This window comes from Onychomys torridus, chromosome 18 (genome assembly GCF_903995425.1).
Source record: "Onychomys torridus chromosome 18, mOncTor1.1, whole genome shotgun sequence".
Lineage (NCBI taxonomy): Eukaryota > Metazoa > Chordata > Mammalia > Rodentia > Cricetidae > Onychomys > Onychomys torridus.
The window spans coordinates 59,672,764-59,694,388 of record NC_050460.1 but is presented as its reverse complement, the minus strand read 5'-3'; the positions used below and the strand labels follow the sequence as shown (position 1 = coordinate 59,694,388).

Here is a 21,625-nt window from a genome sequence, read left to right as displayed (position 1 = left end):
GCAAGGCAGGCACTTTATCCACTGAATCATCTCCATTGCTCCTCTTTCCTTTTATTAGAACAAAACATGTTTATTTAGCATAGTGGCTCTCAAACTTCCTAATGTAGAGATCCTTTAGTGTAGTTCCTCGTGTTGTGGAAAAATTATTTTGCTGCTACTTCATAACTGTGATTTTACTGCTGTTATGAATCAGAATGTAGATATCTGATATGTGACCAGGGTCACATGGCAAAGAGCAGTTGTAGGAATAGAAGGACAACCTGTGTAAGATGATGGGCTGTTGAGGAGTCCTTGTGTCGTGAGGGTGAACTACATTTTGGTTAGGCTGCAATTTCCTGGCATGTAATTCCCGCATGTAAACGAGGACAGGCCTGATTGGTTAGTGTTTGGTTGGGGTAAACCACTGTGCATGCAATTTCCCCCATGCAGATGGAGCACTTCTGTGGTATAGGATTGCCTCTGATGTGTTTGGGTGGGATGGAGCTGTCGACTAGGCTTGCATCGGGGACACATTCCCCCTTTTGAGCTCTCCATCATGGCTTTCCTTCACATTGCCACCCTCTGCCCCAGCAGAGCCATGAACCCAATATTGAGGGGGTTGGTTGGAAGTCTCAGAATTCTTTAGTAGCTTCTTTGGGCCGAGCAAGGGGGATGCATGGTTGGCCCTGTCTGTAGCTGATTACTCTGGCAGGAGTTCCTGGCAGGCCATGAAAAGAGAACCATACTTAGAGTAATTTTGGTAGAAGGTTTGCATTGTCTAGTCCAGGAGGCTTATGGGAAGTGGGGCTTCCAGTGCCAGGGGGTGAATATTGTCAAAGTGTCACGTGGGCTAGAACTGTTGAACCCTAGGAGACACAAAATTTACAAGAGGTTAAAGCGCAGGAATCTCCATTCAGAAAGGAGCAGATGGGCGTGTGTGTGGGTTGGGGTGGGGGGAACAGGAGGAGAGGAGGGAGCGGAAACTGTGGTCAGTATGTAAAATAAAGGGCAAAATGTTAATAAAAAATCTGAATACAAAACTAGTAAGGAAACCCAAGTGCTACCAAAAACAAAAACAAACAACAGCAACAACAAAACAACACAGGAGTCCTGAACAAGTAGGATCAGGGAATGATGGAGGCCAAGGTACATGCTCCTGTCTGGTTGATTGGGAAGTAGAGAGAAGCTTGGGTTCCACAAATGTGTATATGGTCGGACTTATCATGCAGTAAAGAAAATACTGAGCTGTGCAGTTATTCAGTAGTATCCAGAAAGGTGGAGGCCATGCCTGCCCCCAAAGGGGTTAGGGTGTCCTGTACAAGAAGGGCTTGTAGAAGGAATGAACCTGAGCCAGTTTCTGGTAAGGTCTCTTGAAGAGACAGTGCAGGTCCTTATTTGATTACCACTTGGTAGGACTCTCTTGCCTCTCCTGTGCTTTGTGGGAGATAGGATTTTACCCTGGACAGATGGACAGAGTCCTAACACCTCTGTAGAGCCTTTTACATCGGATAAAGTGGCCACCTGAATGATGCCTCTGGAAATCTTTACAAGTGCCAGGCCCTGGCTGGCCCAGGTCAGGATGAGAGGCTGAGCAGTGCTGGTAGAAGTTTGCTTTGGGAGATTGCTAATTAGATTACTCTTTGCTATGCTCTCCTGTTGGGTATATAAGACATTGTTGGTGGCCCTAAATTTGTTATGGTCTTAGTTCTGGTCAGTCAAGACTCTTTAGGAGTTACTCAGGGACTTTGGAGGAGTCCCATGGCTCTTTTTATTTGAGATGGATCAGGGGTCTTACTGATAACATGGCTTCCCTTGAAAGCGATAAGTATCTTTCCCTCTGGAGTGACCCTTTTTGTAGAAGGCACACAGATCTGAGTCCAGCCTCTGGGTTTCCACCTCTCTCTGATCAAGATGACAGTGACTTGTCAGAGCTGCAGACCCTTTTAGAGGGGCTGGGAAGATTGGTCAGTTACTAAGAGAGGACCTAGGACCCATGTTGGGCCGTTCACAACTACCTGTAACTCCATCTCCGGGGGCCCCAACACTCTTCTGGATTCCACAGACATGCTCCCATGCATACCTGTACACACACACACACACACACACACACACACACACACACTTTTAAAATAATAAAAATAAATCTTCAAAGATATGAGCTTTTAAAAGCATAGCTACAGAATTTATACTTAAAAGCATTTTTTAAAATATGAGGTCGTGAATTTTAACTCACTATGTCTTTTTGAAACAGATGTTTGTAATGTGGCCCAGCCTGGCTTCATACTTATGATCCTCTAGCCTCTGTCTCCGAGTGCTGGGATGGTAACGGTTGTACACTGCCATACCTGGCCTCTAGGTGTCTTAACTTTTTAAAAAGCATAGTTTGAATAGTATTCAAATAAAGGTCTTTTAAAAAGACTTATTTTATGTGTATGGGTGTTTTGCCTGGGTGTTATGTCTGTGTACTACATTCATGCAGTGCGGCAGAGGCCAGAAGAGGGCGTCAGATCCCCGGGCACTGGAGTGACAGAAGTTGTTTAGCTCGTATGGGTGCTAAGATTTGAACCCAGGTCCTATGGAAGACCATACAGTGCTTTTAACTGCCAAGCACATTCCAGCCTCCTACATGAAGTTTATAAAGTAAGGCCATTCTAGAACCTCTGCCCCCATTCCTTTTGCCTTCCAGGTTTTTGCAGTCTTATCGCAGCTGTCCTTCAGAGTTCTCTCTGTCTGATCAGTCTTAGCTGGGAGTTCAACATTTATTCTTTTGTTGTCTTGCCTTTTCCAGACTGTCTCATTACTGGTGGTGTGTTCCTCCATCAGCAAGTGCACAATATCCTATTGTCTCTCCACTAACTCCTGAAGGTTGTAAAATGGTGAGATCCTAACTTGAATGTTTTCCTCTCATTTATTAGTAGGAATACTTGGGTTAAAAGCATTTATACATGCAGATTTCTTGTACTGAGTATGCCTTGTTCCCCTCACAGAGTGTCTTGAGAGCTGGCTCACTGTTCTCTCTAGTGACAGTCAGCTCTTCCAGTGTCATGAGCACCCTTGGTGTGTTTGGCCACTTGCTGCTGCTGCACTGGTGTGTGCACTTTCACCTTTGACCAGTCAGAGCTTCCATCTCGGAGGCAGGGCACTTTGCTAGGTTCTGGACTGTTGGGCATGCTGTGCTTCCTGCCTCTGATCCACAGTCACCATCGTCCAAGGAGTCCTGCTTCTTTTCAGTATAAGTACAGTCTAGAAGCTTACCTTGACTTGGATGCTTGTCACTGTTTGTTCAGTGGGGTCTTTTTTATTTTAAAGATGGTCAGAATAAAAATTCAATACTGCAAGGCTTTATTTACTCAACTATTTTATCTTCTATACAGTCTTTCTTTTTGGGGAAAACCCCTGCATCTGTAACTCAACTCGAGACGCTGTAATACTGAGTTACACAGCATTTATGTTAGATCAGGCCTGCAGTCAGCTAGAGTATTTACAGTGTGGAACAACGTGTGTAGGTTCTGTGCAAGTGCTGTACCACCTTCTATTAGGGGCTTGAGCATTGGCAGAGTTTGGTGTCTATTGGGGTCCTGGGGCAAGTCTCTCAGATTTAAGGGACAACTGAATTCTGTCCTCTACCCTGGCATCTCCTTTACGTAAGGATCCCACTGCAAATTTAAAAAATGGTTTATTCCACTATTTGAAATAACATAAGCTTGATGAAGGACTCAGTGGGGAAGTGGCTCAGTGCTGGAGTTTGATCCCTGAGACCCACATAGTGGAGGAGAGAACTGACTCCTGCAGCCTGTCTCCTGACCTCCACATGCACACATGGTTCAGGTACAATGACCCCCCCCCCCCAATAATTTTTTAATGTAATTTAAAAAATTTTAAAAAAGAATGAATAGTCTGTATTTTCCTCTCTCAGGTGAGAGATTGCTGACTCAGCTGGTTCCTACAGCTCTCCCTTTTCCTCTGTGTGCCTTTCACTGTGCTGTCCCTGGGGCATGGGCCCGGCCTGAAGAGCTCCACTATGCTCATGTCTGTCTTGCTCCTGGCCATGCTAGGTCCTGTGGACCACGGCTGGACTTGCCAGGCTCTTCTCTTTCTTCATTGTGCGGTTTTGAAGTGGCAGCAAACCCCATTGAGAAGGTTGGTTTTGGACAAAGGCTTTAGGGTGATGAGGGAGAGGAACCCCTTAGTCTAAGGCAGGGCTCTTGTCAACCTGCACCACGCACCCAGGCAGCCACAGTGCTCCTGTCTGCTCGGACATAAAACCTACCAACTAGCCTATCGGTGGTGGCGCACGCCTTTAGTCCTAGCACTTGAGAAGCAGAGGCATGTGGATCTCTGTGAGTTCAAGGCCAGCCTGGTCTACAGAGCAAGTTCCAGGACAGCCAGGGCTACACAAAGAAACCCTGTCTCAAAAAACTGAAAAATAAAAAACCAACTAACAAACTGGAAACATCAAGATGGCTCCTCAGGTAAAAGCACTTATTACGATGTAAGCCTGATGACCTGAATTCAATTTCCAGAACCTATTAAAGGCAGAAGAAAAAGTTGTCCTTTGACCTCTGCATGCATCATATGCACACATAATGCATGTGTGTGAGAGTTTACACACACACAATAATGAGAAATAAAGTTTATGTTAAAAATCTATTGTTTACATTGGCTTTCATGGTGTTATGTTGAGATGCCGTTATCCAGTTGTTTCCTTCGATTGTCCAGATTGTCCAGATCAGCCTGGGCTCTGAGTTGTCGAAGGCGGCGGTTGTCTCCTTAGTTAGGCGGTGCTGGGTATACAGAAAGACCTTGGTGCTCTGTGTCGGGGCTGGTATCTCTGTGTCAGTTGAGTTTCTTTTTCTGCAGACCTCCATGACATGAAGCTTGTGGCCGCAGAGGCACCATACTGTGTTCCCTCTCATCACTCCTGCTGAAGGAAGTGATTGTCGCCTCGAGCAGGAACTGGGGGAAGCACTTGTGTGGGGATGTGCATTCTTTTTTTACTTTGAAAACTTGATTTTTATTTATTTATTTTTTCTCTTTTAAAAATTAATTAATTTATTTATTTTTCTGTTATCAGCTTGATCCAGCATAAATTCTTATCCTAATAGTGAAATGTTTCATTGAGGCTTGCCCAGTGATTGAGTAAAACCAAAACTTATTATAAGCCACAGTCATCCTAGGGTCCCCCTGCTATGTAGCCTCCCTGGTTCTGTGGGTTGCAGTCTGATTGTTCTTTGCTTTCTATCTAGAATCCACTTATGAGTGAGTACATACCTTGTTTGTCCTTCTGGGTTTGGGTTACCTCACTCAGGATGGTATTTTCTAGTTCCATCCATTTGCCTGCGAATTTCATGCTGTCATTGTTTTTCTCTGCTGAGTAGTACTCCATTGTGTATATGTACCACATTTTCTTAATCCATTCTTCAGTTGACGGGCATCTAGGTTGTTTCCAGGTTCTGGCTATTACACATAGTGCTGCTATGAACATAGTTGAGCATGTATCTTTGTGGTATGACTGAGCGTTCCTTGGGTATATGCCCAAGAGTGGTATGGCTGGGTCTTGAGGTAGATCGATTCCCAATTTTCTGAGAAACTGCCATACTGATTTCCACAGTGGTTGTACAAGTTTGCATTCCCACCAACAGTGGAGGAGTGTTCCCTTTGCTCCTCATCCTCTCCAACATTGACTGTCATTAGTGTTTTTGATCATAGCCATTCTGACAGGTGTAAGGTGGTGTCTCAGAGTCGTTTTGATTTGTGTTTCTCTGATAACTAAAGATGTTGAGCATTTCTTTAAATGTCTTTCAGCCATTTGTGATTCTTCTTTTGAGAATTCTCTGTTTAGCTCTTTAGCCCATTTTTTAATTGGATTGTTCAGTATTTTGATGTCTAGTTTCTTGAGTTCTTTATATACTTTGGAGATCAGTCCTCTGTCAGATGTGGGGTTGGTGAACATCTTTTCCCATTCTGTAGGCTGTCTTTTTTGTCTTATTGACCATGTCTTTTGCCCTGCAAAAGCCTCTCAGTTTCAAGAGGTCCCAGGGGATGTGCATTCTTATGCCTGTGTGTACCTGTGTGTGAGCATGTGCACATATGCGGTGTGCCTGTGTGGATGAGATTTGGAGGTGGAAATGCAGGGACCAGAGTAGGGGTCAGGAGGAAGGCTAGATGGGACAGGCACAGTGACAGCCCATGTCGAAGGGACAGGGTCACTGAAGGACCACTGGGGGCAGGTTATATGTTTAATACTAGATTTCCCCATGATAGCTCCCAGTGTGAAGTTTTTCTTAGTGACTTTTTATTATAGGGTTGACATGGTATGTTACAGAAAACCCACTAGGAGTTGTTGAGCAGGCTGAGATAACTTCCCAGACTGTGGCCTTGGCTGTTGGACTGTCTATTGGAAGGTCTGTCTTAGCAAATGCCGTTGAGGAGAGATTAATATGTGTTGGCTGTTGGATCAAGACCATGCATGCTTAGGCTCAAAGACTGGCCTTCCAGAGAGGTGTTCTCGCTGTGGGAGCTGCCTCTTTCTGGGCTGCAGCTCTTGTTCACTGCGACAGCATGTGTAGAAAACAGCAATTTCTGAAGGTCTGTAGTCAGCAGGGATTAGGTACAGTGTGCATTTCTTTTGACTCTTTTGTTCAGAAGTGGAACCCTAGAGTCTTTCTTGGAGGATCCTCTCAGGTCAGCCTCCTTCTTGTGTGTCCTCCCTTGGTGGCAGGGCTCTTTGGTAATCCGAGTCGTACTCAGCCCTGGCTGAGTGCCGCCAGACATGCCACTGTCCGGCTGTGTAACTTGGCTAAAGTCTGTCCCTGCCTTCCACTGTGAGTGCTGTGGAGCGGAGTGGCCCCTAGAGCAATGTGACCTTCAAAATAGGACGTGGCTGGTGACATCGAGGGGAGTCTCCTCAGAAACAGCTGGGCTGTCCATGGCTTGGCTCCTGTCTCTAAGGTTTTACTGAGGGGTGATGATGGCACAGTGTCAGTGAGCACTGGGGGTCTTCCTGAAGATCTTCCTCCTGTCACAAGTCTGCTAGGGCCAGGTGCTGACCCTGAGGAGCATGGTGCCAGGCCTTTGGACTCTTAACCAGCTACTTGACCATGGCCTGCGGGAAGCACTCTCCCACCCCCACCTCAGTTCCTGTCTATGCAGTGGCCCTCCTTCACAGGCTGGCTTGAGGGTTCAGGTGTGCTGGGCCAGAATCCCTACAAGGGTTAAAGGGTTACTAGTGTTCTTGTCAAAGAGCCCAAGAACTCCCCCCCCCCCCACCCCTGGAGGACACGGAACAAGGAGAACTGGAAGCCCTCACCCAACAGTGCCTCTGAGGCCTCAGAACTGGGAGATGTGCTTTCTGCTGTCCGTGAACCCCATCCAGAGTTCTGCTGGCACCTGGTGATGGGACCCCTAGTCCGATGAGAAGAGATGCTGCCCCCCCCCCCCCCCCCGCAAGTGTAATTAGCCCTCTTCTTCTCTGAGTGTACAGAGTTTGAAGTTGCATGGGCAGGCCATGGGCTCTTGGGGTAGCCTCAAGTGTTGCTTGTATCAGTAGATGTCTGAGCTCTGCCTCTCCTGTGGGCAATTTTCTGTTCTGAGCCTCAGGACTCTGGATGACTCAAGCAGCACACTGAGGCAGTGCCCGCTCTTATACAGGGCACAGCCATCTCATGCCACTCCTTACTCTGACCGGATGTTTGAGGACTTTGGCGTCTGCCCTTTAGTCTGGTTCCAGTGTGCTTGGAGGGGCTTCAGCCAAGGTGGTCCAACACACTCCTGTAGCTGCTTGTGGATTGCCCTGTTCATCAGTCAGGTCTGTCCATCAGTCAGGTCTGTCCATCAGTCAGGTCTGTCCTGTACTCCCCGACCCAGCCTCTTGACCCTCAGCTTTGATGGAGCACTGGGGTCCACAGGGAAGGAGACTTGTGCTCATGGCAGTGTTTCAGATGACCTTTCTACATTAATTGGGCAAGCCCTCCTACTAAATGGCTTGAGTTGGCTCTTTCCACAGCCTCTTGAGTCAGGACAGCAGAACCGAGTTTCCTGGGCAGGGTTCTTGGAAGCTGTGCTCCAGGAGCTGTTTTCGGAGCAGCTGGCCTGCCTGTCCCAGCCTGCTGCTCTGAGGAAGTTGCACTGGGCCAGGCCTTCATGAGCCAGAGACACTTCCTTCTCTGGTGTTCTGCTTCAGGGGTCTAGAAAGAAATGCCGCTCGTTTAATCTCCTTCCTGGGAGTAGAGCGTGAATTCTTCTGAAAATTCCAACACTTGCCTTCAGGTGTTGGGGGAAGCACCTCTTGTTTCTGTAATACTGATATAAATATATAAGACCATAATCATTAGTAAAGGCTACGTGCTCTCAGAAACTTATGATGGCTTGTCTTCATATTCTTTGCATGTGCGTGTGCACAGGTGTGTGTGGGTGCAGATACATGTGTGGGTAAGTAAGCACTTCTGTGCATTGAGGTTAGAGGTCAACTTCAGATGTCATTCCTCAGGAGCCATTCACCTGGTTATTTGAGACAGTCTCTCACCTGGCGTGTAAACTCACCTCATGGCCTAGAAGACTGAGTGGCCAGTAAGCCTCAGGGTCCACCTGGTTCCCATGGTGGGACTATAAGCATGTGCCCCCATGAGAGCCTTTTAACATGGGTTCTAGGGACAGAGCTCTGGTCCTCATGTTTGTGGGACAAGCACTATATAGACTGAGCATCTCCTCGACCCTGTAGTTATAGTCTTAGCCATTCACTGTGGAGCTTCAGTGGCTCAGAAGACTGCCCTTATCAAAGTGTGGGGCACTAGGGCTGCCGTAACAAAGGACCACTGCCCGGGGGAGGATCCATGGTTCAGGATCCATGGTGCCAGGCTGGGCTCTAAGCACCTCTCCTTGCCTTATAAGGGCCATTCCCTCTGCTCACATCCCTGGTGGCTCCTTGAGCTTATATTTTTTTCTTCTCATCAGGACACTGTTAGGTTGGATTAGGGCCTGCCCTTAAGACTTAGTTCCAACTGAATCATCAGTTCCAAAGGCCTGATCATTCAGTGAGGCTCAGTTCTGAGGAGCTGGGGTTAGGACTTCAGGGACATTTGGATTTTGGAAGACAAAACTCATTTCCTGATAGGAGTGAAAGCCAGGTGTTATGGCAGGTTAAATCCTACGGTGTGTCAGATGGTAACTTTGCATATGGCAGGTGCATGGCCTGTAACTAAATCAGGACACAGGTAAAGGCTAGTCCATTCCAGAATGAAGGAAGGGTTGCTGTGGTCCAAGCTGCACTCACAGGTCCTTCTGTGTGGTAGTTTCCTGTGGAGAGTAATGGCTTGGGGATTTCTTCCTGATTTCTGGGGTGACTGGCACATAAATGAGCAGGGTGAAAGCACAGCAGACTTGGAATGTCTTCTGCCAGGTCTCTGTTGCGGGAGTGTGTGTGTGTGTGTGTGTGTGTGTGTGTGTGTGTGTGTGTGTATGTACATGTACATACATATGTACGTATGTACTGAGCCACACCCTGGCCATGATGGGGAGCTGTCTTTTCCCTTTCCTGTCTAGTGCAGAAGACACAGGAAGCACAAAATGCAGGCCTATGCTGTTACTCAGAACCAGGCAGTCAGCCTTCCAGCACCATGCTAGCCGCTGCTTCCAGGGGCCCAGATACCCCATTGCTCTCCCCAGAGATTTGATGCTGCAGAGTAATCTTCAGGATCTGTTTTCAGCTCATGATGGCAAAATAAGCAAGTGTGCTAATGGCTCATGTCAATTCCCAATCTCCTCTTTAGAATCAATGAAGGCAGTTAGGAGAGTGCGTCCTCGTAAAGAGGACCCTGGGTATGACAGTTTAGTTGTCTGGAGTAAACAGTTCCTTTTTAGTTTGTGTATGCTATGGTCAGGTAGTCATTTCAGGAGAGCCACATGGACTTTTCAGTTCTGTTAAAGTTAGGATGCAAGCTGAATGTCATTTGGAGCACCAGTGTGAAGTCAGACATATGTATCTTCCCAGGCCAGCCTTATGCCTCTACCTGCTCACCTCTAACTTCACCAGGGTCAGGGGCTCACAGACTAAGTGCCCAGTCTGTGCTGGGGTCATGTGCATTTTCTCCTTAGTTGGGGATGCCCCATGAATGTCCTGTGTAATCACATGGACTTGGTGTGTCTCAGTGCTGTTAGCTCTGAGTGGCCGTCCCAGGGCAGAACAGCCTCTTCACTCCTCAGCTCCTTTGCTTGTGTGGAGTTTTCGGCTCCTTTGTGGTATTAGAAAGCAATGGCCACAGAGCCCAGGAGGCTGGGCCAAGCTGCTTCCAAGGCAGCTCATTCTCTGTGAGAGCCACAGCTCCTTGTAGAGACTCTATGAGGGGCCTCATTCAACCACACAGGCTAAGTGCTTGGTTCCTGAAACTAGTCACTTACATTTAGGCACAAAAGAGCCTTGCTTTTCCATCCACTCTACTGAATATAAAGTTGCCTAAGAGTATCAACATTGTAAACTTTCAAGTATATTTCTGCTGTATTTTTCTTAAAATGGCATAACTGGGCTTCACTTTGTTCCTTACAGGTGCTGGAGATCAGAATTTGTTTACCTCTATTTATCCGACACTTTCCCAGCAGCTTCCACGAGAACCAATGGAATGGAGAAGGTATGGTGTCTGTTTCGACTCTCCGTGTAGTTTAGGTGCCGAGTAAGTCAGACAGTAAGCGCCTCTGTTCTGAAGTGCAGCCCAAAGGACAGGGTGGCCTCTTGCCCTGGAGGGCTGGCTCTTTAAGGCTGGTTTGTTTTTGTGTTCCTGGTGCTGGGGTTGGACCCAGGCCTTGACTTCCTAACCTCATCATGGGTTTGTTTGTTTGTTTGTTTGTTTGTTTGTTTTGGGATAGAATCTTGTTAGGGACTTGGTGCTGGCCTTGAACTTGCTATGTAACCCAGGCTGACCTCAAACTCGTATTCCTCCTGCCTCCACATAATGAGTAGTGCACTAGGGTTACAGGCTGAACCACCACTTCTGGCTTTTAACTTTATTTTTCTTTTTGTGATACTGGGTGCTGTACCTGCACCCAGGAATTTGCACATTGGATGGGAATTATTGTTGTTCTAGACATTAGTTGGTAGTTCTTTGAGTTAGAGATCTATTTTGTAGAAATTATGACTGTTTTTTCCTAGTTAACTGAAAAGTGTAGGGTCTTTACAGAGGAAACAGTATTCTTAGCATCTACCTGCAGGTAGAAGATGTGGGCTACAGCAGTCTTACCAGAGCCTCTCTCTGTCAGGCCCCTTTGTCCCCAGCCTCTCTTTGTTCTCTCCACATTCTTCCTTGGTATTTTCAGCTGGTCTAGAGCTTTAGATTTGTGATGATCCTCCTGCCTTTGCCTCCCAGGTGCTGAGGCTATAGGTGTGTGTCCCCATGATGCTCTCACACTCTTCTTAAGGATGAGAAACTAGAGAAAGGCGTTGCTTGGAAATGAACATGGAAAATAGAAGAGAAGGCGGAGGCAGGTCGAGGCTCACTGAGTAACTTACTCCTCTGGTTGCTGTTTCTCCCACCCGTGTCTGGGGGGAGGGGCAGGATGGGAGGGTTGCCTAGTCACTTGCCCAGACAAAATCATTGGTTGGGAAATTGTCCTGGTAAGATTGCTATCACTTGTAGAAGATGTGTGGATTTGAACTGGCTAGTCCAGGTGACCTGATTTTTTTCAGAGCATTTGAAGTTTCCAATTGGTGTGCATCTTGGGACGAGTCTGACTCTTATGGTCATCTTTCAGACTATGCACTTTGCCCTACCAACATGAAAGATTAGTGTGGTCATGGGGGCTGTCTTACTCTGGCTCTCTAGTAAGTCTCTTATTTTTGTGACTGAGTGTGGTGTCTCATTTGGCCACTAATAATATAACAGATACACAGTGCTGGAGAGTGCTCTTTGAGAAAAATTACTCAACATTTGAAAAGTCCTGATGCTGTTAAAGAAAGAAGACAGTCGAGCTGATTGACGTTGGGAGGGGGTGGTTAATCCCTGAAGAAATGGTATAATCTGTAGAGGATGTCAGAAGTGTATTCCTTAACTTTTCAAAAGACACAGAACAAAAGAGAAGATTATGGGGGAAAGCAAACTAGAGAAACAACATGGATTGATTTCTTCCCTTTCCTGGAGCTCCAGTCAGTTAGGGTAAAGGACTAACTAGCAAATATTCCCAGGGACAGGGATTTTACAGAGCACTGTGGGCTGAGACAGTTATAGGAACAGAAATTGATTTGACTTGTTGTTCTGGAGGCCAGGAATTCTGAGATTGTTGCCTGGCTTCTGATGAGAGCCCTTGACTGCTTAAGTATGGGCCTGTTCCTCAGTGGCAGCTTACTCCATTCCTGAAATGGGGCCATTATACGTGCTACTACACAGAGGGCTGTCTTGGCATCAGTGAAATAGGGACTAAGTCTCCACACAGGAGCTTTGGAGGACTCCTAAGAGCAGCAGCAGAGGAAGAGGGAGACAGAGGAATAGCTGAAGAATGTGGACCGACTATTTTATCAGAGCAGAGAAGTCTGTGACAAGTGATAAAGTGTAGAACCTTGGGAGGCAAGGGAGAAAGCCAGAGCTAGTAAGGAGGTTGCTAGAGAGATAGACAAGGAGCTCTTGCTGCCTCAGACTTCTACCTCCTCTGTACAGTGGCAGTGGCTCCTGATCACCTCTGTTGATGCCTGGAGGTTCCTCCTATGCAGAGCTCTAGGGCCTCATGTCCAAGAATGTGAACAAGAGCCACCATTGGGGTCCTGTGCTCCCAGGCCTTGTGGAACCTATTGGATTTGGTCACAAGCCCTGCTGGAAGCAGGATATCTCTAGACTGTTGGGAGACAAGAAGCAGTGGCAGCCTTTCTAGGGTAACTGAAGGAGGGATCCTAATGAAGCTTCTGTCTTTGAAAAAGTGCATTTAACTCAGGTGATGTGTGGAGCTTGGAGGATTTTGAGGTAAAAATGAAATCAGCAAAATGGAAATAGATTGTAATCTTTGAAGCCAATAGAACAAAACAATGCAAAAAGGAAATTTAGTTAACCTCACAGAAGACAGACAGTAGACAGCTTGCAAATAGAAAGCCCACAAGAGTGAATGTAAGTATGGTCATGGTTAATGTAGATAGCCTCCATTAGTTAAACACAAAGCATCATGGGAAAGACTCGTGTTACAGAAGCAGCAGGGGCTTCTTATGTGTAGATGAGCTGCAGGTGGCCTATGGGTGTCTGTCGCTGCTTCCTTGAGTTGAAAGGGAGGCTTGTACCAGCCACTCTTTAATTTGAGTTCTGCAAACAAAAATCTGTTGGTTTGCACCAGTAGTTCAGTATGTCACAAAAGCATCAGGACTTCAGAAAGCGTAAATAACTTTCTATACTTTTGACACTTGGGACACACGTCTTCCTTTTTTAGAGTGAGCCTAGGGTAGGTGTCCCTGCCAGAGTGCTGTTCTCACAAGGTCATGGCAGCCTTGCTCAGGCTGACCCTTGAGCTTATCTGCCTTGTGTTCTTGAACAAATGAAAGCCTTCTGGAGAGGGGCTTTGACGTGAGAGCTGTTGGTAATAGTCCGTGCAGTTTTAATTCACGATTAGCATGGTTTTGAAGTCCTGGATGTGAATGAATTCTGTATTGTCACAGCACTACTTTCCCATCTGTGTTGTTCAGTTGTTTCCTCAGTGACTTTTAAAAACTGTTTTAGGTCCTATGGCCGAGCTCCAAAGATGATTCACCTGGAATCCAACTTTGTTCAGTTCAAGGAGGAGCTGCTGCCCAAAGAAGGGAACAAAGCCCTGCTCACCTTCCCCTTCCTCCACATCTACTGGACGGAGTGCTGTGTAAGTACTGGCTGGGACAGAGGCCTGCAGGAGTGCAATTGTGACCTCAGGATCCAGTACAGGGACTGTGCTCTCTTGCTGTTGTGTTGTCTTGGGCCTCAGACAGGTGGTGGTGTCCCTGTATTCCTGCTTCACCTAACTGTGGCTTTCCTGGGGACTCCCTGAGTCTAGCACGCTTCTGACTATGTGCCCTGGTAGCTGTAGGGTTTAATCAGCTTGAACTTGTTCACTCTGTGTTGTCATGACCCTTTCTTTTCCTCCCCAGGACTTGCTCTGCTTGGTAGGCCCCATTCTATACTCTGCTTGGCATTGCAGCTTTCACTTGTGTAATTGTGTATTCATGAGCTCAGATAGGATTCTCCTGCCCGTGAACTAGGGGGAAGTTCTGAGGGTTATTTCTTCCGGCCTAAGTAATAAAATAAGCACTTAGCAGTGTGCGAATACAGAAGTCATTTCCTCTGGGATTTCAGCCTGCACTTGAGGCTCCAGCAGTGTTTTGTAACTTGAATAAAACAGGACTCTAGAGGCCTGTGCCTGGTTGCACCCGTACTTTGCCCCATGTATTGTTTCTCAGGAAGTCACATGGGATGTGGGGCATGAGTGTAAGATGTTGTCTACCAGGCAGGCTCAGTAAAGACTGGGAATTTATGGTTCTTATTGAGGATGGTCACACAGGGCCTCTCCCTGCCAGCGCTTGAAAAGGAAAGCAGATCTATTCTTAACCACATATCCATAGTATAGACCTGATAGAACTCTGGGAGCCCTCCTGAAGTTCAAACCCCAGATGTAGCCAGAAGCTGCCATATAGGTAGAGTGGCCATACCAGACTTACCCTGTGCACGTCTCTCTCCATAACCGTTTATCCATAGTGTCAGATTTGTTTTTATTTTATTTATTTTTTGAAGTGCTGGAAATCAAGTCCAGGGCTTTGCATGTGCTAGACAAGTGTGTAACACTGAGATGCATCTCAGCCCAAGTACATTACTTTTTTGGGGGGGGGGGCTGGCCTTCATTACATGTATTTTCTGTGTGTAGGAATCCTGTTGATTTATATTCATATTAACCTTGGTGACTTCTTTAATTGTATGTTAGTTTTATTGTTGACTTTCTTGGCCCCTAAGTCCAGATCATGTGATGTGCAGAGAGAGGGGGAAGGGGAGAGACCCTTCTACTTTTTCAGTTCTAACTGGTAGAATTGTTTCTCTGGTTGTTGAGAGGTCATGGCCACTTCTGCCCAAGCCTGACCTTTGTGGAGTGCCCCTAGCTTTTCTCCATTACTAGGACTGGGGCACATGCTCACATGGAGGAGACAGCATCTACTCCCTTTTTTCTCGAGACCTGACACTAAGAAATGTAAATTGACTTTCCAAAAGGCCTTTTTAGAATGGTAGAAAAACCCCACAATTTCCTCTGTGCATCTGTGAGTTCACTGAGCTCTAGGCATGATTCTCCTATCAAAACAGACCTGTAGTCCTGGTGTAGGTCCTTTTGGCTCAGCCTTGTTTTCTTAGCATGATGCTGGAGAATACTCTTTGGAGTCCTTGGGACTCTGCTCTGTTCACACATGGTTGGTCTGTAGCTTTTATTTTGTGCTGTATTTATGAGGCTTACATACTGACACATTTATTTTTATTTTATGACTTTGAGTGTTTTGCCTGCATATATGTATGTATGTGTACCACATGCATGTTTGGTGCCCATAGAGGACAGAAGAGGGCATTGGGTGCTTTGGAACTTGAATTAAGGATGGTTATGAGTTGCCATGTGCGTTATGGGAAACCAACCCGGGTCTTCTAGGAGAAGAGCAAATGCTCTTAACTCTGAGCCATCTCTCTAGCCCCTCAATATAATCTTTGAGTCAGAAAAGGAATTGGAAGCTTCCATTTATGTTCTCTTTCTAAAACCATTTATGTTGCATTGGAGCTGCAGGCTGTACAGTTGTGGGTGTTGTATGTGTGAGACCGAGGCAGCTAGCTCTCTTCCTGTGAGAACTTCCTTGAGAACTTCCTGGGTTCCCTTCCATGAAATTGGTCTGTTTCAGCCATTTGTTAATTTTGATAGACTGTGCTTTGCTTAGAAGTTGCACATCTTGGTTAAGTTTTAAATTGTTTCCATTGAACCACACCAAGTGGTCCATTCTGACCTGGGCTCCTGGCTCTTACTGTGGGTGTCTGGGCTTGCTTTCCTGGATTAGGTTGGTTTGTCAGAGAGCCACAACTAATTTATTAATCTGACTTACTGTTAGTAAGTCCATTCATTTCTGCTTTCATTTTCATATAGTTTATTGTTTTAGTTTAAATGTGTGTGTTTTTATTCTTAAATTTTTGGTGATAATAGATCTTTAAAGTTACAGACTTTCCTCTGGTTACTACTTTAAATACATCTTAGTGTCTTATTTTTCAGACATGGTCGTTATTATTGTTGTTGTTATTTTTTGTGTTGGGGGTACTGGGCTTCACACATTGTAGGGAAGTGCTATACTGTTGAGCTATCTTCCCAGCCCAAGAAATTTACTATTTTCTGTTTGTATTTAATCTTTAGCCAGGTTTTTTGTTTTCTTTCCTTTTTTCCCTTTAAAGATAGCGTCTCACTGTGTATAACTGTGGCTGACCTGAAAGTTGCTGTATAGACTAAGCTGGCCTTGAACTAGGGAGATCCTCCTGCCTCTGACTCCTGAGCATTTCTAGGGTTCCTTAGAAAGTATTTTTTCAGTTTCTAGAAACAGCTAAACTTGGCTAGTTTGATTGCATTGTGTTCACAAAAGATTGTTTACACTATTTCTGTTTTGTGTCACTAAATGTTTCTCTGTGACTCCATTTTTTCAGATTGTGTTGTTAAAATGTGGATCCATAAGAGTTGTCTTCTTCCATGTGCTGTAGAGTCCCTTGTGTTGTGGCTTGTGTCCTGGTGGCCTGTCTTTATATGGTCTAGTGATGGCATGTTTCAGATCCTCTGGCATGCTCCTTGAGATAGGGGGATAAGCAGTGTCAGGCACATGTACTATAGCGAGCTTAAGTTATATGGAGTGAAGCATGTAGTTTGCTACACATGGTTTCTAGATTGTGTGTCCTACTCAGGAAGGTCTAGTGTCTGATTAAGAGTTGATCTTCCCTTGGTTTCCTTGGGTAACTTTGTAACTTGTATTTTCTGAAGATGGTTGTTCCAGTATGCCCTGCTCCATATGCTCTTTTCTGTGTGCCAGGAACTTTTCTTGGTTGAGAGGCCAGGTCTTTATATCCTCTAGTTCAGCTTGGGTGGGCTGTGTGTTTTTTTTTTGTTGTTGTTGTTGTTTTTTTGTTTTGTTTTTTGTTTTGGTTTTTTGAGACAGGGTTTCCCTGTGTAGCTTTGCGCCTTTCCTGGAACTCACTTGGTAGCCCAGGCTGGCCTCGAACTCACAGAGATCTGCCTGCCTCTGCCTCCAGAGTGGTGGGATTAAAGGCATGTGCCACCACCACCCAGCTGGGCTGTGGTTTTTAAAGCAGTCTATGCTGTCTGCTGTCTAGAGCCAAGCCACTGTGCTGTGGGAAGCCTGGTGCTCTCAGAAGGCCATGAGGAGGGACCCAGGCCTTAGCGACTCACCCACTGTACTCTCTCTTCCAACTTGAAAACAGGAAGCTGCCCCAGCTCATCTCCCGCTTGCAGCTCTGTGAGCGCTGTAGCACTCTAAGTTGCTGCTGCCATTTGGAGTAGTTCTCACCCAGTGGTAGTGGGACTGCAGTTGGAGAGACAGGAAGAAGTAAGGGGGAAAGGGAAGAGAAGAGGCATGGGGGGTTTTGATTGAAATTGTCATTTAATTCATTATTGATTGAAGAAAAATTTTAATAGTGGTAAGTTTTCTTGAGTCTAGGACTATGATGTGATTCTGTATTCCTTTGTGCCTTGCTATAGTCATAGCCTTAGCTTGATAGGAGCTTTGCATCGTCCAACTCCCTCACCCCACTTACTTTAGTTTAATTTCTGTGGTCATTGTAAATGGCATTCATTTTTTATTAAAATTATCCTAATAAGGGGCATGCTTTTTGCGTTTTGGTTGTTTTGGTTTTTGAGACGAGCTTTCCCTGTGCAGTACATGCAATGTTAGCCTCAGACTTGCAGCCCTGCCTTAGCCTCCAGAGTACTAGGGTTGCAGCTTGTGCTATCACACTTGGCTTTTTATTTATTTATTTCACTGCATGTGCATGCGTGTGTGCATGCGGTGTGAATGTTCTATGGCACATACGTTGAGGTCAGAGGAAAGCTTTTGGCCATCAATTCTCTATTCCTCTATGTGCGTCCTAGGGATCCAATTGAGGTTGTCAGGGTTGATATAAGTACCGTTTCCACCTGAGTCTTGATTGTTTATTGTAAGAGGTCGGTCTCAGAGGGTGGCACTGAGACTTCAGAGATTTTCTTCGTCTTGGAGGGAGAACTGTAGCCCAGGGTTCCTGGTCCTGGTCCCTACTTCCTAGGAACTTTGTGATACTTGTTACTATTTCATTTTTTTTTTAAAGATTTATTTACTATATATACAGTGTTCTGTCTGCATGTGCACCTACCCGCCAGAAGAAGGCACCAGATCTCATTACAGATGGTTGTGAGCCACCATGTGGTTGCTGGGAATTGAACTCAGAACCTCTGGAAGAGCAGCCAGTGCTCTTAACCTCTGAGCCATCTCTCCAGCCCCCCTATTTCAATTTTTAAGAGTCTAGCATGGTTAAAAAGAAGGAGGCCTGTACTTCACCTTTCCCAGACAGGTTTCTATTGGGTGCTCTTAGTTTAATTGTGTTCATTCCCTCTGACTGGAGGGTTCTTTCAACTCTATTTCACACTGCAGATCCCTATCTGGTCAGTTCTTTCAGCTCTCATGGATGAAAAGTCACCGTTTTGACTTCATTTTTGACAGATATTTTCGCAGCATAGGGAGTTGTGGTTTGACAGCTGTCTGTCTTTTTCTTCCCAGAGCTGCTGCTGCTTTATTTTATTTTATTTTGTGTGTATGTGCGAGTGTATGTATGTGCATCACCTATATGTAGGAGCTTGCAGAGGTCAGAAGCACAGATCCCCTGAAACTGGAGTTAGAGGTGGTTGTGAGCTGCCATGTGGGTGTTGGGAATAGAACCCAGGTCCTCTCCAAGAGCAGTAAGCACTCTTAACCACTGATCTATCTCTCCAGCTGCTTCCTAGAGTTTCTTGAAGATGCTGATCCCTGGCTTTTGGTTTCCATTGTTTGCCATGAGAAATAGTTCCTCTTGTTTCCATTGCTTTGTGCACAAATCATGGTTTTTCCCTTTGGCTCTTTTAGACACTTTTTTCTTGATCATTGTTTTTAATGGAGTAATTACAATATGTTTTGGGATAGATTTCTTTGTATTTCTCTATGTAGAGTTTTGGCTTTATGAACTTATAATTTTTATCAAATTTGGAAGTCATTTCTTCAACGACTATTAAAATGTCTGTAACGTGGAAATGGAGATTGACAGAGGGTGGATGGACGCTGCAGCCCTGTGGGAATGCACTGGACTCCACAGGGGTTTAGGCATTTCTCTGTTCAGCGTGATAACCACAGCTGCTTGCCTCGGTGGTCACACATCTTCCTTCTGCATGGCCAGTCAGTCTGCTTGTGTGGTTTTGTTCTAGAACTCATTGCTGTCCTATCTCTAACATTCCCTGTGTGATTCCGCTTCCTGCCCCCATGACTTCAGTCTTCCACTGTCTCGAACGTGACATGTGTTGGTGAAGGTTTATCTTCTGGCTCTATCCTCTGCCATCCTGGGGCCTCTTTCTGTTGTTTGACTTCCCTACTTCCACAGATGCTATGTTCTGACTGCTTTGCCTACCTGCCAGTTTTTCCTAAAATTCTATTTTTATTTCATGTGTATGCATGTTTCTTTACATGTATGTCTATGCCCCACATGCATGTTTTTGCACATTGGTTTTTCCTCTGTTTTTAAGTAAAAGATCTTTCTGGGTTGTATTTGTTTCTAGTTTAAACTAGAACATAGTTTTTGAAAGCTAGGAAAACAATTTTAAGTATTGCCTTTGGAGTTCCCTAGTGATTTAAGTCAAAAGAGGGACTGAAAGGGATCCATTGGTTGGTGTGGGGTGTGTGTGTGTGTGTGTGTGTGTGTGTGTGTGTGTGTGTGTGTGTGTGTCTGCATGGATAGGGAGGTTAGAGGACAACTTTTAGGACTTGATTCTCTCCACCATGTGGATCCCAGGGATCAAACTCAGGTCATCAGGCTTGGCGGCAAGCACTTTTACTTGCTGAACCATTTCCCAGGCCTGAAAACAGAAGAGCTTTCAGGTGGGTCAATAAATCCGCATATGTCTGTATCGGCATTAGGAGTGGCTAAAATCCAAAGAGCCCTGGAATGAGACAGTGAGGGGAACTGGTAAAGGAGAGGCCAGGGATGGCTCAGCAGTTAGGAGCACTGGTTGTGCATCCAGATCTCAGCACCAGCAAGGTGGCTCACAACTTCTGTAACTTCAGTGCTGGGCATCTAGCACGTCTTCTGGTCTCTGTGGTCACCAGACACGTATGTAGTGCACAGACAGACATGCAGGCAAAACACTCATCCATTCCCAGAAAATAAAAACTGTGCACTGTAAAAATTGTATACATTTAAAAGGGGTGTATATATTTAAACAAGAGCTGTTTCTAAAAGGTAACTCAGAATTTTGAATTATGTTTAAGTATCTTTTGTTGTTGTTGAACCCGAGGCATATGCTAGACAAGTGCTCCACAAAAGCCAGCCCCAATCTTTGCATCTTGGTTTTAGATTTGCTAAGTGTAAATGGAATTGTAAGTGTGGTACATGAGGGCACTAGAGATGAACACCCAAGAGGAAATCTGTGCTGGCTCCTTGACTTTGTGGGGGAGGGTGCTGGCTCTGACCATGGCTTTGTAGGGAGGGTGCTGGCTCTGACCATGGCTTTGTAGGGAGGGTGCTGGCTCTGACCATGGCTTTGTAGGGAGGGTGCTGGCTCTGACCATGGCTTTGTAGGGGAGGGGAGGGTGCTGGCTCTGACCATGGCTTTGTAGGGAGGGTGCTGGCTCTGACCATGGCTTTGTAGGGAGGGTGCTGGCTCTGACCATGGCTTTGTGGGGAGGGTGCTGGCTCTGACCATGGCTTTGTAGGGGAGGGGAGGGTGCTCGCTCTGACCATGGCTTTGTAGGGGAGGGGAGGGTGCTGGCTCTGACCATGGCTTTGTGGGGAGGGGAGGGTGCTGGCTCTGACCATGGCTTTGTAGGGGAGGGTGCTGGCTCTGACCATGGCTTTGTAGGGAGGGTGCTGGCTCTGACCATGGCTTTGTAGGGAAGGGGAGGGTGCTGGCTCTGACCATGGCTTTGTAGGGGAGGGGAGGGTGCTGGCTCTGACCATGGCTTTGTGGGGAGGGTGCTGGCTCTGACCAATGGCTTTGTAGGGGAGGGGAGGGTGCTGGCTCTGACCACTTGGGTCAGTCCTGAGAGAGAAGTGATTGAGCGCTTCTGCCAGCTCTTGTGAGCTGGGACAGTATGAAGGAGCTGAGGTGGTCTGCTCTCTTGGCTATATGTGGAGAATTGAAGGGGCATTAAGGTTGGATCAGACACTAGGGCCCCCAGAGGGCTGCAGGGCAGCCGTCAGGAGGCTAGGCTCCTGGGTGACCCATGACAGTATTAGCCTTAATGAGGCTTGGGCACAGAACCCTGACCAAAGCTCCTCCTCACTCATGGACAGTGTCACCCTAGGTGACCTCCTCAGCCCTTAAGCCTGTGGTGTTGTATCTCATACCTTTGTGCCAGAATATACTGAGGCTGGGGCTGGGGCCTCTGGGCTTTTCCCACTCTAGTTCACCCTCTGGCTGCCCTGGT

General features: G+C 46.2%; 1 protein-coding gene across 1 annotated transcript in view; it reads left to right on the top strand.

Annotated features, from left to right (window-relative positions):
- The window catches only part of Trappc10 (trafficking protein particle complex 10), a 65,097-nt gene that overhangs the window by 6,298 nt on the left and 37,174 nt on the right, over positions 1–21,625 (top strand). Inside the window, exons 2-3 of the mRNA XM_036167361.1 lie at positions 10,520–10,601; positions 13,659–13,794. Of these exons, the coding sequence (XP_036023254.1) occupies positions 10,520–10,601; positions 13,659–13,794 (218 nt within the window). The remainder of the gene's footprint in view (positions 1–10,519; positions 10,602–13,658; positions 13,795–21,625) is intronic.